Here is an 18,181-nt window from a genome sequence, read left to right on the forward strand (position 1 = left end):
ATAACCACCCAGAGATAACCACCCAGAGACAACCACCCAGAGACAACCACCCAGAGACAACCACCCAGAGATAACCACCCAGAGACAACCACCCAGAGACAACCACCCAGAGATAACCACCCAGAGATAACCACCCAGAGATAACCACCCAGAGATAACCACCCAGAGAGAGACAACCACCCAGAGATAACCACCCAGAGATAACCACCCAGAGATAACGACCCAGAGATAACCACCCAGAGATAACCACCCAGAGATAACCACCCAGAGATAACCACCCAGAGATAACCACCCAGAGATAACCACCCAGAGATAACCACCCAGAGAGAGACAACCACCCAGAGATAACCACCCAGAGATAACCACCCAGAGATAACGACCCAGAGATAACCACCCAGAGATAACCACCCAGAGACAACCACCCAGAGACAACCACCCAGAGACAACCACCCAGAGATAACCACCCAGAGATAACCACCCAGAGACAACCACCCAGAGACAACCACCCAGAGATAACCACCCAGAGAAAACCACCCAGAGACAACCACCCAGAGACAACCACCCAGAGACAACCACCCAGAGATAACCACCCAGAGATAACCACCCAGAGACAACCACCCAGAGACAACCACCCAGAGACAACCACCCAGAGATAACCACCCAGAGATAACCACCCAGAGATAACCACCCAGAGACAACCACCCAGAGACAACCACCCAGAGACAACCACCCAGAGATAACCACCCAGAGACAACCACCCAGAGACAACCACCCAGAGATAACCACCCAGAGATAACCACCCAGAGATAACCACCCAGAGATAACCACCCAGAGATAACCACCCAGAGAGAGACAACCACCCAGAGATAACCACCCAGAGATAACCACCCAGAGATAACGACCCAGAGATAACCACCCAGAGATAACAACCCAGAGACAACCACCCAGAGATAACCACCCAGAGATAACCACCCAGAGATAACCACCCAGAGAAAACCACCCAGAGATAACCACCCAGAGACAACGACCCAGAGATAACGACCCAGAGATAACGACCCAGAGATAACCACCCAGAGATAACCACCCAGAGAAAACCACCCAGAGACAACGACCCAGAGATAACGACCCAGAGATAACGACCCAGAGATAACCACCCAGAGAACACAGGCTGATAGACGGAAAGCAGGTGGAGGTTGTAGGCCAGTAGCAGGTTGATGAAGAGATGTGTGTGTGTTGTGTTGTGTAGTGTGTGTTGTGTACCGCTCAGGTGGAGGTTGTAGGCCAGTAGCAGGTTGATGAAGAGATGTGTGTGTGTTGTGTAGTGTGTGTTGTGTACCGCTCAGGTGGAGGTTGTAGGCCAGTAGCAGGTTGATGAAGAGATCCGGGAGCTGCTCTGTGGCATCGGAAGGCAAACCGTCCTCAATCACATCCAGCAGGAACTGCAGGAATGTGGCGTTCAGATGCTCTGAGACAGAGACAGACACCGTCACACACACACACACACACACACACACACACACACACACACACACACACACACACAGCGTCTCTTACCGTAGTGGTGCAGCGGGATCTGCTCGCCCGTGGAGAACACCATGGCCATCAGCAGTGCACTGTAGCACATCTTCTCATGCTCTGCACACACAACACACACATCAGCTGACGAGCAGAGACACGCCATAACCGTAACTGTAGCTGCGAGTGTGTGTGTGTGAGACTGACCGTGTGTGTGTGTCTGCAGGTCTCTCGCCAGCTCCATGGTCAGCACAGAGTTGAGGAGTGTGGAGATCAGTGCGGGGTCTAAACCACACATGGCTCCAAACACCTTCAGCAACAGCAGCCGCAGCGACACGCGGTTCTCCTGAACGATCACGGGCGTTAGTGACGCTCAACACAGAACCACGACAACTAGAACACTAACTATACCTGTACCCTTAACTATAACTGGACGACAACTAGAACACTAATGATAACCCTAACAATAACAAATAATTATACATATAACGATAACTGTAACGACAAAGGTAACGATAACTGTAACAATAACTGTAACAATAACTGTAACGATAACTGTAACGATAACTGTAAAGACAACTATAACGATAACTGTAACAATAACTGTAACAATAACTGTAACAATAACTGTAACGATAACTATAACGATAACTGTAACAATAACTGTAACAATAACTGTAACAATAACTGTAACGATAACTGTAACGATAACTATAATGATAACTGTAACAATAAATGTAGCGATAACTGTAACAATAACTGTAACAATAACTGTAACGATAACTGTAACGACAACTATAATGATAACTGTAGCGATAACTGTAGCGATAACTGTAACGATAACTGTAACGATAACTGTAACGATAACTGTAGCGATAACTGTAACGATAACTGTAGCGATAACTAACGATAACTGTAACGATAACTGTAACGATAACTGTAACGACAACTATAATGATAACTGTAACAATAACTGTAGCGATAACTGTAACAATAACTGTAACAATAACTGTAACGACAACTATAATGATAACTGTAACGATAACTGTAACGATAACTGTAACAATAACTAACGATAACTGTAACGATAACTGTAACGATAACTATAACGACAACTGTAACGACAACTGTAACGATAACTATAACGACAACTGTAACGACAACTGTAACGATAACTATAACAATAACTGTAACATTAACTGTAACAATAACTTTAACGACAACTATAATGATAACTGTAACTATAACTGTAACAATAACTGTAACAATAATTGTAACAATAACTGTAACGACAACTATAATGATAACTGTAACGATAACTGTAACAATAACTGTAACGACAACTATAATGATAACTGTAACGATAACTGTAACAATAACTGTAACAATAACTGTAACAATAACTGTAACGACAACTATAATGATAACTGTAACGATAACTGTAACGATAACTGTATTAATAACTGTAACGATAACTGTAACGACAACTATAATGATAACTGTAACGATAACTGTAACGATAACTGTAACGATAACTGTAACGATAACTGTAAAGACAATGATAACTGTAACGATAACTGTAACGACAACTATAACGATAACTGTAACGACAACTATAATGATAACTGTAACAATAACTGTAACGACAACTATAATGATAACTGTAACGATAACTGTAACAATAACTGTAACGACAACTATAATGATAACTGTAAAGATAACTGTAACGATAACTGTAACAATAACTGTAACGACAACTATAATGATAACTGTAACAATAACTGCAACGACAACTATAATGATAACTGTAACGATAACTGTAACAATAACTGTAACGATAACTGTAACAATAACTGTAACGATAACTGTAACGACAACTATAATGATAACTGTAACAATAACTGTAAGGATAACTGTAACGATATCTGTAACGATAACTGTAACGATAACTGTAACAATAACTGTAACAATAACTGTAACGATAACTATAACGACAACTATAACGACAACTGTAACGATAACTGTAACAATAACTAACGATAACTATAACGACAACTATAATGATAACTGTAACAATAACTGTAACAATAACTGTAACAATAACTAACAATAACTGTAACGATAACGATAACTATAACGACAACTATAATGATAACTGTAACGATAACTGTAACAATAACTATAACGACAACTGTAACGATAACTGTAACAATAACTAACGATAACTATAACGACAACTATAACGATAACTATAATGATAACTGTAACAATAACTGTAACAATAACTAACGATAACTATACCTATAACTGTAACGATAACTGTAACGATAACTGTAACGATAACTGTAACGATAACTGTAACGATAACTATAACGATAACTATAATGATAACTGTAACAATAACTGTAACGATAACTGTAACGATAACTATACCTATAACTGTAACGATAACTGTAACGATAACTATAATGATAACTGTAACGATAACTGTAACAATAACAATAACTATAACGATAACTATAATGATAACTATAATGATAACTGTAACAATAACTGTAACAATAACTGTAACGATAACTATAACGATAACTATAATGATAACTGTAAGGATAACTATAATGATAACTATAATGATAACTGTAACGATAACTATAACGATAACTATAACAATAACTGTAACGATAACTATAACGATAACTATAATGATAACTGTAACAATAACTGTAACAATAACTGTAACAATAACTGTAACAATAACTGTAACGATAACTGTAATGATAACTGTAACAATAACTATAATGATAACTGTAACGATAACTATAATGATAACTGTAACAATAACTGTAACAATAACTGTAACGATAACTATAATGATAACTATAACAATAACTGTAACGATAACTATAACGATAACTATAATGATAACTGTAACAATAACTGTAACAATAACTGTAACAATAACTGTAACAATAACTGTAACAATAACTTTAACGATAACTGTAATGATAACTGTAACAATAACTATAATGATAACTGTAACGATAACTATAATGATAACTGTAACGATAACTATAATGATAACTATAATGATAACTGTAACGATAACTGTAACGATAACTATAATGATAACTGTAACGATAACTATAATATAACTGTAACGATAACTATAATGATAACTATAACAATAACTATAATGATAACTGTAACGATAACTATAACGATAACTATAATGATAACTGTAACGATAACTATAATGATAACTATAATGATAATTGTAACAATAACTGTAACGATAACTATAACGATAACTATAATGATAACTGTAACAATAACTGTAACAATAACTGTAACAATAACTGTAACAATAACTGTAACGATAACTGTAATGATAACTGTAACAATAACTATAATGATAACTGTAACGATAACTATAATGATAACTGTAACGATAACTATAATGATAACTGTAACGATAACTATAATGATAACTATAATGATAACTGTAACGATAACTATAATGATAACTATAACAATAACTATAATGATAACTGTAACGATAACTATAACGATAACTATAATGATAACTGTAACGATAACTATAATGATAACTATAATGATAACTGTAACAATAACTGTAACGATAACTATAACGATAACTATAATGATAACTGTAACAATAACTGTAACAATAACTGTAACAATAACTGTAACGATAACTGTAATGATAACTGTAACAATAACTATAATGATAACTGTAACGATAACTATAATGATAACTGTAACGATAACTATAATGATAACTATGATAACTGTAACGATAACTATAATGATAACTATAACAATAACTATAATGATAACTGTAACGATAACTATAACGATAACTATAATGATAACTGTAACGATAACTATAATGATAACTATAATGATAACTGTAACAATAACTGTAACGATAACTATAACGATAACTATAATGATAACTGTAACAATAACTGTAACAATAACTGTAACGATAACTGTAATGATAACTGTAACAATAACTATAATGATAACTGTAACGATAACTATAATGATAACTGTAACGATAACTATAATGATAACTATAATGATAACTGTAACGATAACTATAATGATAACTATAACAATAACTGTAACAATAACTGTAACGATAACTATAACGATAACTATAATGATAACTGTAACGATAACTATAATGATAACTATAACAATAACTATAATGATAACTATAATGATAACTGTAACGATAACTGTAACAATAACTATAATGATAACTATAATGATAACTGTAACGATAACTATAATGATAACTATAACAATAACTGTAACAATAACTGTAACAATAACTGTAACGATAACTGTAACGATAACTGTAACGATAACTGTAACGATAACTGTAACGATAACTGTAACGATAACTGTAACGACAACTATAACGATAACTGTAACGACAACTATAATGATAACTGTAACAATAACTGTAACGACAACTATAATGATAACTGTAACGATAACTGTAACAATAACTGTAACGACAACTATAATGATAACTGTAAAGATAACTGTAACGATAACTGTAACAATAACTGTAACGACAACTATAATGATAACTGTAACAATAACTGCAACGACAACTATAATGATAACTGTAACGATAACTGTAACAATAACTGTAACGATAACTGTAACAATAACTGTAACGATAACTGTAACGACAACTATAATGATAACTGTAACAATAACTGCAACGACAACTATAATGATAACTGTAACAATAACTGTAACAATAACTGTAACAATAACTGTAACGATAACTGTAACAATAACTGTAAGGATAACTGTAACGATATCTGTAACGATAACTGTAACGATAACTGTAACAATAACTGTAACAATAACTGTAACGATAACTATAACGACAACTATAATGATAACTGTAACAATAACTAACGATAACTATAACGACAACTATAATGATAACTGTAACAATAACTGTAACAATAACTGTAACAATAACTAACAATAACTGTAACGATAACGATAACTATAACGACAACTATAATGATAACTGTAACGATAACTGTAACAATAACTGTAACAATAACTGTAACGATAACTATAACGATAACTATAATGATAACTGTAACAATAACTGTAACAATAACTAACGATAACTATACCTATAACTGTAACGATAACTGTAACGATAACTGTAACGATAACTGTAACGATAACTATAACGATAACTATAATGATAACTGTAACAATAACTGTAACGATAACTGTAACGATAACTATACCTATAACTGTAACGATAACTGTAACGATAACTATAATGATAACTGTAACGATAACTGTAACAATAACAATAACTATAACGATAACTATAATGATAACTATAATGATAACTGTAACAATAACTGTAACAATAACTGTAACGATAACTATAACGATAACTATAATGATAACTGTAAGGATAACTATAATGATAACTATAATGATAACTGTAACAATAACTGTAACGATAACTGTAACGATAACTGTAACGATAACTATAACGATAACTATAACAATAACTGTAACGATAACTATAACGATAACTATAATGATAACTGTAACAATAACTGTAACAATAACTGTAACAATAACTGTAACGATAACTGTAATGATAACTGTAACAATAACTATAATGATAACTGTAACGATAACTATAATGATAACTGTAACAATAACTGTAACAATAACTGTAACGATAACTATAATGATAACTATAACAATAACTGTAACGATAACTATAACGATAACTATAATGATAACTGTAACAATAACTGTAACAATAACTGTAACAATAACTGTAACAATAACTAACAATAACTGTAACGATAACTGTAATGATAACTGTAACAATAACTATAATGATAACTGTAACGATAACTATAATGATAACTGTAACGATAACTATAATGATAACTGTAACGATAACTATAATGATAACTATAACAATAACTATAATGATAACTGTAACGATAACTATAACGATAACTATAATGATAACTGTAACGATAACTATAATGATAACTATAATGATAACTGTAACAATAACTGTAACGATAACTATAACGATAACTATAATGATAACTGTAACAATAACTGTAACAATAACTGTAACAATAACTGTAACAATAACTGTAACGACAACTATAATGATAACTGTAACGATAACTGTAACGATAACTGTATTAATAACTGTAACGATAACTGTAACGACAACTATAATGATAACTGTAACGATAACTGTAACGATAACTGTAACGATAACTGTAACGATAACTGTAAAGACAATGATAACTGTAACGATAACTGTAACGACAACTATAACGATAACTGTAACGACAACTATAATGATAACTGTAACAATAACTGTAACGACAACTATAATGATAACTGTAACGATAACTGTAACAATAACTGTAACGACAACTATAATGATAACTGTAAAGATAACTGTAACGATAACTGTAACAATAACTGTAACGACAACTATAATGATAACTGTAACAATAACTGCAACGACAACTATAATGATAACTGTAACGATAACTGTAACAATAACTGTAACGATAACTGTAACAATAACTGTAACGATAACTGTAACGACAACTATAATGATAACTGTAACAATAACTGTAAGGATAACTGTAACGATATCTGTAACGATAACTGTAACGATAACTGTAACAATAACTGTAACAATAACTGTAACGATAACTATAACGACAACTATAACGACAACTGTAACGATAACTGTAACAATAACTAACGATAACTATAACGACAACTATAATGATAACTGTAACAATAACTGTAACAATAACTGTAACAATAACTAACAATAACTGTAACGATAACGATAACTATAACGACAACTATAATGATAACTGTAACGATAACTGTAACAATAACTATAACGACAACTGTAACGATAACTGTAACAATAACTAACGATAACTATAACGACAACTATAACGATAACTATAATGATAACTGTAACAATAACTGTAACAATAACTAACGATAACTATACCTATAACTGTAACGATAACTGTAACGATAACTGTAACGATAACTGTAACGATAACTGTAACGATAACTATAACGATAACTATAATGATAACTGTAACAATAACTGTAACGATAACTGTAACGATAACTATACCTATAACTGTAACGATAACTGTAACGATAACTATAATGATAACTGTAACGATAACTGTAACAATAACAATAACTATAACGATAACTATAATGATAACTATAATGATAACTGTAACAATAACTGTAACAATAACTGTAACGATAACTATAACGATAACTATAATGATAACTGTAAGGATAACTATAATGATAACTATAATGATAACTGTAACGATAACTATAACGATAACTATAACAATAACTGTAACGATAACTATAACGATAACTATAATGATAACTGTAACAATAACTGTAACAATAACTGTAACAATAACTGTAACAATAACTGTAACGATAACTGTAATGATAACTGTAACAATAACTATAATGATAACTGTAACGATAACTATAATGATAACTGTAACAATAACTGTAACAATAACTGTAACGATAACTATAATGATAACTATAACAATAACTGTAACGATAACTATAACGATAACTATAATGATAACTGTAACAATAACTGTAACAATAACTGTAACAATAACTGTAACAATAACTGTAACAATAACTTTAACGATAACTGTAATGATAACTGTAACAATAACTATAATGATAACTGTAACGATAACTATAATGATAACTGTAACGATAACTATAATGATAACTATAATGATAACTGTAACGATAACTGTAACGATAACTATAATGATAACTGTAACGATAACTATAATATAACTGTAACGATAACTATAATGATAACTATAACAATAACTATAATGATAACTGTAACGATAACTATAACGATAACTATAATGATAACTGTAACGATAACTATAATGATAACTATAATGATAATTGTAACAATAACTGTAACGATAACTATAACGATAACTATAATGATAACTGTAACAATAACTGTAACAATAACTGTAACAATAACTGTAACAATAACTGTAACGATAACTGTAATGATAACTGTAACAATAACTATAATGATAACTGTAACGATAACTATAATGATAACTGTAACGATAACTATAATGATAACTGTAACGATAACTATAATGATAACTATAATGATAACTGTAACGATAACTATAATGATAACTATAACAATAACTATAATGATAACTGTAACGATAACTATAACGATAACTATAATGATAACTGTAACGATAACTATAATGATAACTATAATGATAACTGTAACAATAACTGTAACGATAACTATAACGATAACTATAATGATAACTGTAACAATAACTGTAACAATAACTGTAACAATAACTGTAACGATAACTGTAATGATAACTGTAACAATAACTATAATGATAACTGTAACGATAACTATAATGATAACTGTAACGATAACTATAATGATAACTATGATAACTGTAACGATAACTATAATGATAACTATAACAATAACTATAATGATAACTGTAACGATAACTATAACGATAACTATAATGATAACTGTAACGATAACTATAATGATAACTATAATGATAACTGTAACAATAACTGTAACGATAACTATAACGATAACTATAATGATAACTGTAACAATAACTGTAACAATAACTGTAACGATAACTGTAATGATAACTGTAACAATAACTATAATGATAACTGTAACGATAACTATAATGATAACTGTAACGATAACTATAATGATAACTATAATGATAACTGTAACGATAACTATAATGATAACTATAACAATAACTGTAACAATAACTGTAACGATAACTATAACGATAACTATAATGATAACTGTAACGATAACTATAATGATAACTATAACAATAACTATAATGATAACTATAATGATAACTGTAACGATAACTGTAACAATAACTATAATGATAACTATAATGATAACTGTAACGATAACTATAATGATAACTATAACAATAACTGTAACAATAACTGTAACAATAACTGTAACGATAACTGTAACGATAACTGTAACGATAACTGTAACGATAACTGTAACGATAACTGTAACGATAACTGTAACGACAACTATAACGATAACTGTAACGACAACTATAATGATAACTGTAACAATAACTGTAACGACAACTATAATGATAACTGTAACGATAACTGTAACAATAACTGTAACGACAACTATAATGATAACTGTAAAGATAACTGTAACGATAACTGTAACAATAACTGTAACGACAACTATAATGATAACTGTAACAATAACTGCAACGACAACTATAATGATAACTGTAACGATAACTGTAACAATAACTGTAACGATAACTGTAACAATAACTGTAACGATAACTGTAACGACAACTATAATGATAACTGTAACAATAACTGCAACGACAACTATAATGATAACTGTAACAATAACTGTAACAATAACTGTAACGATAACTGTAACAATAACTGTAACGATAACTGTAACAATAACTGTAAGGATAACTGTAACGATATCTGTAACGATAACTGTAACGATAACTGTAACAATAACTGTAACAATAACTGTAACGATAACTATAACGACAACTATAATGATAACTGTAACAATAACTAACGATAACTATAACGACAACTATAATGATAACTGTAACAATAACTGTAACAATAACTGTAACAATAACTAACAATAACTGTAACGATAACGATAACTATAACGACAACTATAATGATAACTGTAACGATAACTGTAACAATAACTGTAACAATAACTGTAACGATAACTATAACGATAACTATAATGATAACTGTAACAATAACTGTAACAATAACTAACGATAACTATACCTATAACTGTAACGATAACTGTAACGATAACTGTAACGATAACTGTAACGATAACTATAACGATAACTATAATGATAACTGTAACAATAACTGTAACGATAACTGTAACGATAACTATACCTATAACTGTAACGATAACTGTAACGATAACTATAATGATAACTGTAACGATAACTGTAACAATAACAATAACTATAACGATAACTATAATGATAACTATAATGATAACTGTAACAATAACTGTAACAATAACTGTAACGATAACTATAACGATAACTATAATGATAACTGTAAGGATAACTATAATGATAACTATAATGATAACTGTAACAATAACTGTAACGATAACTGTAACGATAACTGTAACGATAACTATAACGATAACTATAACAATAACTGTAACGATAACTATAACGATAACTATAATGATAACTGTAACAATAACTGTAACAATAACTGTAACAATAACTGTAACGATAACTGTAATGATAACTGTAACAATAACTATAATGATAACTGTAACGATAACTATAATGATAACTGTAACAATAACTGTAACAATAACTGTAACGATAACTATAATGATAACTATAACAATAACTGTAACGATAACTATAACGATAACTATAATGATAACTGTAACAATAACTGTAACAATAACTGTAACAATAACTGTAACAATAACTAACAATAACTGTAACGATAACTGTAATGATAACTGTAACAATAACTATAATGATAACTGTAACGATAACTATAATGATAACTGTAACGATAACTATAATGATAACTGTAACGATAACTATAATGATAACTATAACAATAACTATAATGATAACTGTAACGATAACTATAACGATAACTATAATGATAACTGTAACGATAACTATAATGATAACTATAATGATAACTGTAACAATAACTGTAACGATAACTATAACGATAACTATAATGATAACTGTAACAATAACTGTAACAATAACTGTAACAATAACTGTAACAATAACTGTAACGATAACTGTAATGATAACTGTAACAATAACTATAATGATAACTGTAACGATAACTATAATGATAACTGTAACGATAACTATAATGATAACTGTAACGATAACTATAATGATAACTATAATGATAACTGTAACAATAACTATAATGATAACTGTAACGATAACTATAACGATAACTATAATGATAACTGTAACGATAACTATAATGATAACTGTAACGATAACTATAATGATAACTGTAACGATAACTATAATGATAACTATAACAATAACTATAATGATAACTGTAACGATAACTATAACGATAACTATAATGATAACTGTAACGATAACTATAATGATAACTGTAACGATAACTATAATGATAACTATAACGATAACTATAATGATAACTGTAACGATAACTATAACGATAACTATAATGATAACTGTAACAATAACTGTAACAATAACTGTAACAATAACTGTAACGATAACTGTAATGATAACTGTAACAATAACTATAATGATAACTGTAACGATAACTATAATGATAACTGTAACGATAACTATAATGATAACTATAATGATAACTGTAACGATAACTATAATGATAACTATAACAATAACTATAATGATAACTGTAACGATAACTATAACGATAACTATAATGATAACTGTAACGATAACTATAATGATAACTATAATGATAACTGTAACAATAACTGTAACGATAACTATAACGATAACTATAATGATAACTGTAACAATAACTGTAACAATAACTGTAACAATAACTGTAACGATAACTGTAATGATAACTGTAACAATAACTATAATGATAACTGTAACGATAACTATAATGATAACTGTAACGATAACTATAATGATAACTATAATGATAACTGTAACGATAACTATAATGATAACTATAACAATAACTGTAACAATAACTGTAACGATAACTATAACGATAACTATAATGATAACTGTAACGATAACTATAATGATAACTATAACAATAACTATAATGATAACTATAATGATAACTGTAACGATAACTGTAACAATAACTATAATGATAACTATAATGATAACTGTAACGATAACTATAATGATAACTATAACAATAACTGTAACAATAACTGTAACAATAACTGTAACGATAACTGTAACGATAACTGTAACGATAACTGTAACGATAACTGTAACAATAACTATAATGATAACTGTAACGATAACTGTAACAATAACTGTAACAATAACTGTAACAATAACTGTAACGATAACTGTAACGATAACTGTAACGACAACTATAATGATAACTGTAACAATAACTGTAACAATAACTGTAATGATAACTGTAACGATAACTGTAACGATAACTATAATGACAACTGTAACAATAACTGTAACAATAACTGTAATGATAACTGTAACGATAACTGTAACAATAACAATAACTGTAACGATAACTGTAACGATAACTATAATGATAACTGTAACAATAACTGTAACAATAACTGTAATGATAACTGTAACGATAACTGTAACAATAACAATAACTGTAACAATAACTGTAACAATAACTGTAATGATAACTGTAACGATAACTATAATGATAACTGTAACAATAACAATAACTGTAACTAACTGTAACAATAACTGTAATGATAACTGTAACGATAACTGTAACAATAACAATAACTGTAACGATAACTATAATGATAACTGTAACAATAACTGTAATGATAACTGTAACGATAACTGTAACAATAACAATAACTGTAACGATAACTGTAACGATAACTGTAACAATAACTATAATGATAACTGTAACGATAACTGTAACAATAACTGTAACAATAACTGTAACGATAACTGTAACGATAACTGTAACGATAACTATAATGATAACTGTAACAATAACTGTAACAACAATAACGATAACTATAATGATAACTAGAATGATAACTATAACGATAACTGTAACGATAACTATAATGATAACTGTAACAATAACTGTAACAACAATAATGATAACTATAACGATAACTGTAACGATAACTATAATGATAACTGTAACAATAACTGTAACGATAACCATAATGATAACTGTAACGATAACTGTAACAACAATAACGATAACTATAACGATAACTATAATGATAACTATAATGATAACTGTAACAATAACTGTAACAATAACTGTAACGATAACTATAACGATAACTATAATGGTAACTGTAACGATAACTGTAACGATAACTATAACGATAACTATAATGGTAACTGTAACGATAACTGTAACGATAACTATAATGATAACTATAATGATAACTGTAACAATAACTGTAACGATAACTATAACGATAACTATAATGGTAACTGTAACGATAACTATAATGATAACTGTAACTATAACTGTAACGATAACTGTAACAATAACAAAAACTGTAACGATAACGATGTAACGATAACGATGTAACAATAACTGTAACGATAACTAGAATGATAACTGTAACGATAACTGTAACAACAATAACGATAACTATAACGATAACTATAACGATAACTATAATGATAACTATAATGATAACTGTAACAATAACTGTAACGATAACTATAACGATAACTATAATGATAACTATAATGATAACTGTAACAATAACTGTAACGATAACTATAACGATAACTATAATGGTAACTGTAACGATAACTATAATGATAACTGTAACTATAACTGTAACGATAACTGTAACAATAACAATAACTGTAACGATAACGATGTAACAATAACGATAGCTATACAATAACATTTAGTATAACGATAATAAACAGAACGATATTGTACGTTGTAGTCATCTTTATAGTTATTGCAAACAGTTGTGGTTATAACAATAGTTATTGTTACAGTTATCATTATAGTTAGTTACAGTTCTAGGTGTAGTTATTGTTGTGGTTATTATATTTATAGGTATAGTTATAGATATCGTTCAAGTTATCGTTACAGTTATTGCTTTAGCTACAGTTATAGTTATGGTTATAGTTTTAGATGTAGTTATAGGTGTAGTTAACATTATAGTTATCGTTAGAGTTATTGGTATAGTTATTATTATAGTTATCGTAACAGTTATTGCTATAAGCCCAAGTTATAGGTATCGTGTGAATGGGCCTTAATTATCTCCCATGATGCATCAGCAGGGGACTCACCATCTGATAGTACGACACCAGCGACAGAACCGCCTCGAACTCGTTCACACGACACATCTTCTTACACACCTCAGGATCTGCGTCAGTCTGGAAGAAACGAGCAGAATTATGATATGAATATAAAATATTTATTCTGCAAACCGCTTGTGCTGTGAAGGGTCGAGGTTTATCATATTATTAAGTGCGTCTCACCAGTATCTGCAGTAACTCCTCCAGGTAACATGCGATGAGCGCGTGATCTTCGTACAGCGCCCAGCTGCGCTGCTGAGAGTCGTCACGGTGACGCGCCAGATCCCCGAAGATCACCTGCAGCCGCTGCTCGTCGTGACACACCTGTCCTAGCGGGAGCGCCGACCGCTGATCCTGAGGAGACACCAGCGCATCACTGGCTGAGCACAGGTGAGGGAGGGAGGAGCTACTGACCTTACTCTCCACCAATGACAGCAGCACCTGCTTACTTACCTATAACGATAACTATACTTATACCGATAACTATACTTATACCGATAACTATACTTATAACGATAACTATACCTATAACGATAACTATACTTATACCGATAACTATACTTATAACGATAACTATACTTATAACGATAACTATACCTATAACGATAACTATACCTATAACGATAACTATACTTATAACGATAACTATACCTTAACGATAACTATACTTATACCGATAACTATACCTATAACGATAACTATACCTATAACGATAACTATACTTATAACGATAACTATACCTATAACGATAACTATACTTATAACGATAACTATACCTATAACGATAACTATACTTATAACGATAACTATACCTATAACGATAACTATACCTATAACGATAACTATACTTATAACGATAACTATACCTATAACGATAACTATACTTATAACGATAACTATACCTATAACGATAACTATACCTATAACGATAACTATACCTATAACGATAACTATACTTATAACGATAACTATACCTATAACGATAACTATACCTATAACGATAACTATACCTATAACGATAACTATTACAATAGCTGTAACGATAACTATACTTATAACGATAACTATACTTATAACGATATCTATACGTATAACGATTTCTATACGTATAACGATAACGATAACTATACCTATAACGATAACTATACCTATAACGATAACTATACCTATAACGATAACTATTACAATAGCTGTAACGATAACTATACTTATAACGATAACTATACTTATAACGATATCTATACGTATAACGATTTCTATACGTATAACGATAACTATACTTATAACGATATCTGTACACATAACGATAACTATACTTATAACGATAACTATACGTATAACGATAACTATTACAATAACTATACCTATAACGATAACTATTACAATAGCTATAACGATAACTATTACAATAGCTATAACGATAACTATACTTATAACGATAACTATACTTATAACGATATCTATACGTATTACGATAACTATACGTATAACGATTTCTATACGTATAACGATAACTATACTTATAACGATAACTATACCTATAACGATAACTATACTTACAACGATATCTATACGTATAACGATAACTATAATTATAACGATAACTATACTTATAATGATAACTATACTTATAACGATAACTATACTTATAACGATAACTATTACAATAACTATACGTATAACGATAGCTATTACAATAGCTGTAACGATAACTATACTTATAACGATAACTATACTTATAACGATATCTATACGTATAACGATAACTATACGTATAACGATTTCTATACGTATAACGATAACTATACTTATAACGATATCTATACCTATACCGATAACTATACCTATAACGATAACTATACTTATAACGATAACTATACCTATAACGATAACTATAATTATAACGATAACTATACTTATAACGATAACTATACTTATAACGATTTCTATACGTATAACGATAACTATACTTATAACGATATCTATACATATAACGATAACTATACGTATAACTATAACTATTACAATAACTATACCTATAACGATAACTATACTTATAACGATAACTATACTTATAACGATAACTATACGTATAACGATAACTATTACAATAACTATACCTATAACGATAACTATACCTATAACGATAACTATTACAATAACTATACCTATAACGATAACTATACCTGTAACGATAACTATACTTATAACGATAACTATTACAATAGCTATAACGATAACTATTACAATAGCTGTAACGATAACTATACTTATAACGATAACTATACTTTATAACGATATCTATACGTATAACGATAACTATACATATAACGATTTCTATACGTATAACGATAACTATACTTATAACGATATCTATACCTATACCGATAACTATACCTATAATGATAACTATACTTATAACGATATCTATACGTATAACGATAACTATA

At 29.7% G+C, this 18,181-nt stretch overlaps 1 protein-coding gene across 1 annotated transcript in view; it reads right to left on the bottom strand.

The window, feature by feature from the left end:
* Positions 1 to 18,181, bottom strand: part of nckipsd (NCK interacting protein with SH3 domain) — a gene marked incomplete at its 5' end in the record, with an annotated part of 52,167 nt that overhangs the window by 5,817 nt on the left and 28,169 nt on the right. The window contains 5 exons of the mRNA XM_079592231.1: positions 1,337 to 1,465; positions 1,555 to 1,635; positions 1,723 to 1,861; positions 15,723 to 15,809; positions 15,915 to 16,085. Of these exons, the coding sequence (XP_079448357.1) occupies positions 1,337 to 1,465; positions 1,555 to 1,635; positions 1,723 to 1,861; positions 15,723 to 15,809; positions 15,915 to 16,085 (607 nt within the window). The remainder of the gene's footprint in view (positions 1 to 1,336; positions 1,466 to 1,554; positions 1,636 to 1,722; positions 1,862 to 15,722; positions 15,810 to 15,914; positions 16,086 to 18,181) is intronic.

Source organism: Phoxinus phoxinus (genome assembly GCF_949152265.1).
Source record: "Phoxinus phoxinus genome assembly, chromosome: 20".
In the NCBI taxonomy this organism is placed as follows: domain Eukaryota; kingdom Metazoa; phylum Chordata; class Actinopteri; order Cypriniformes; family Leuciscidae; genus Phoxinus; species Phoxinus phoxinus.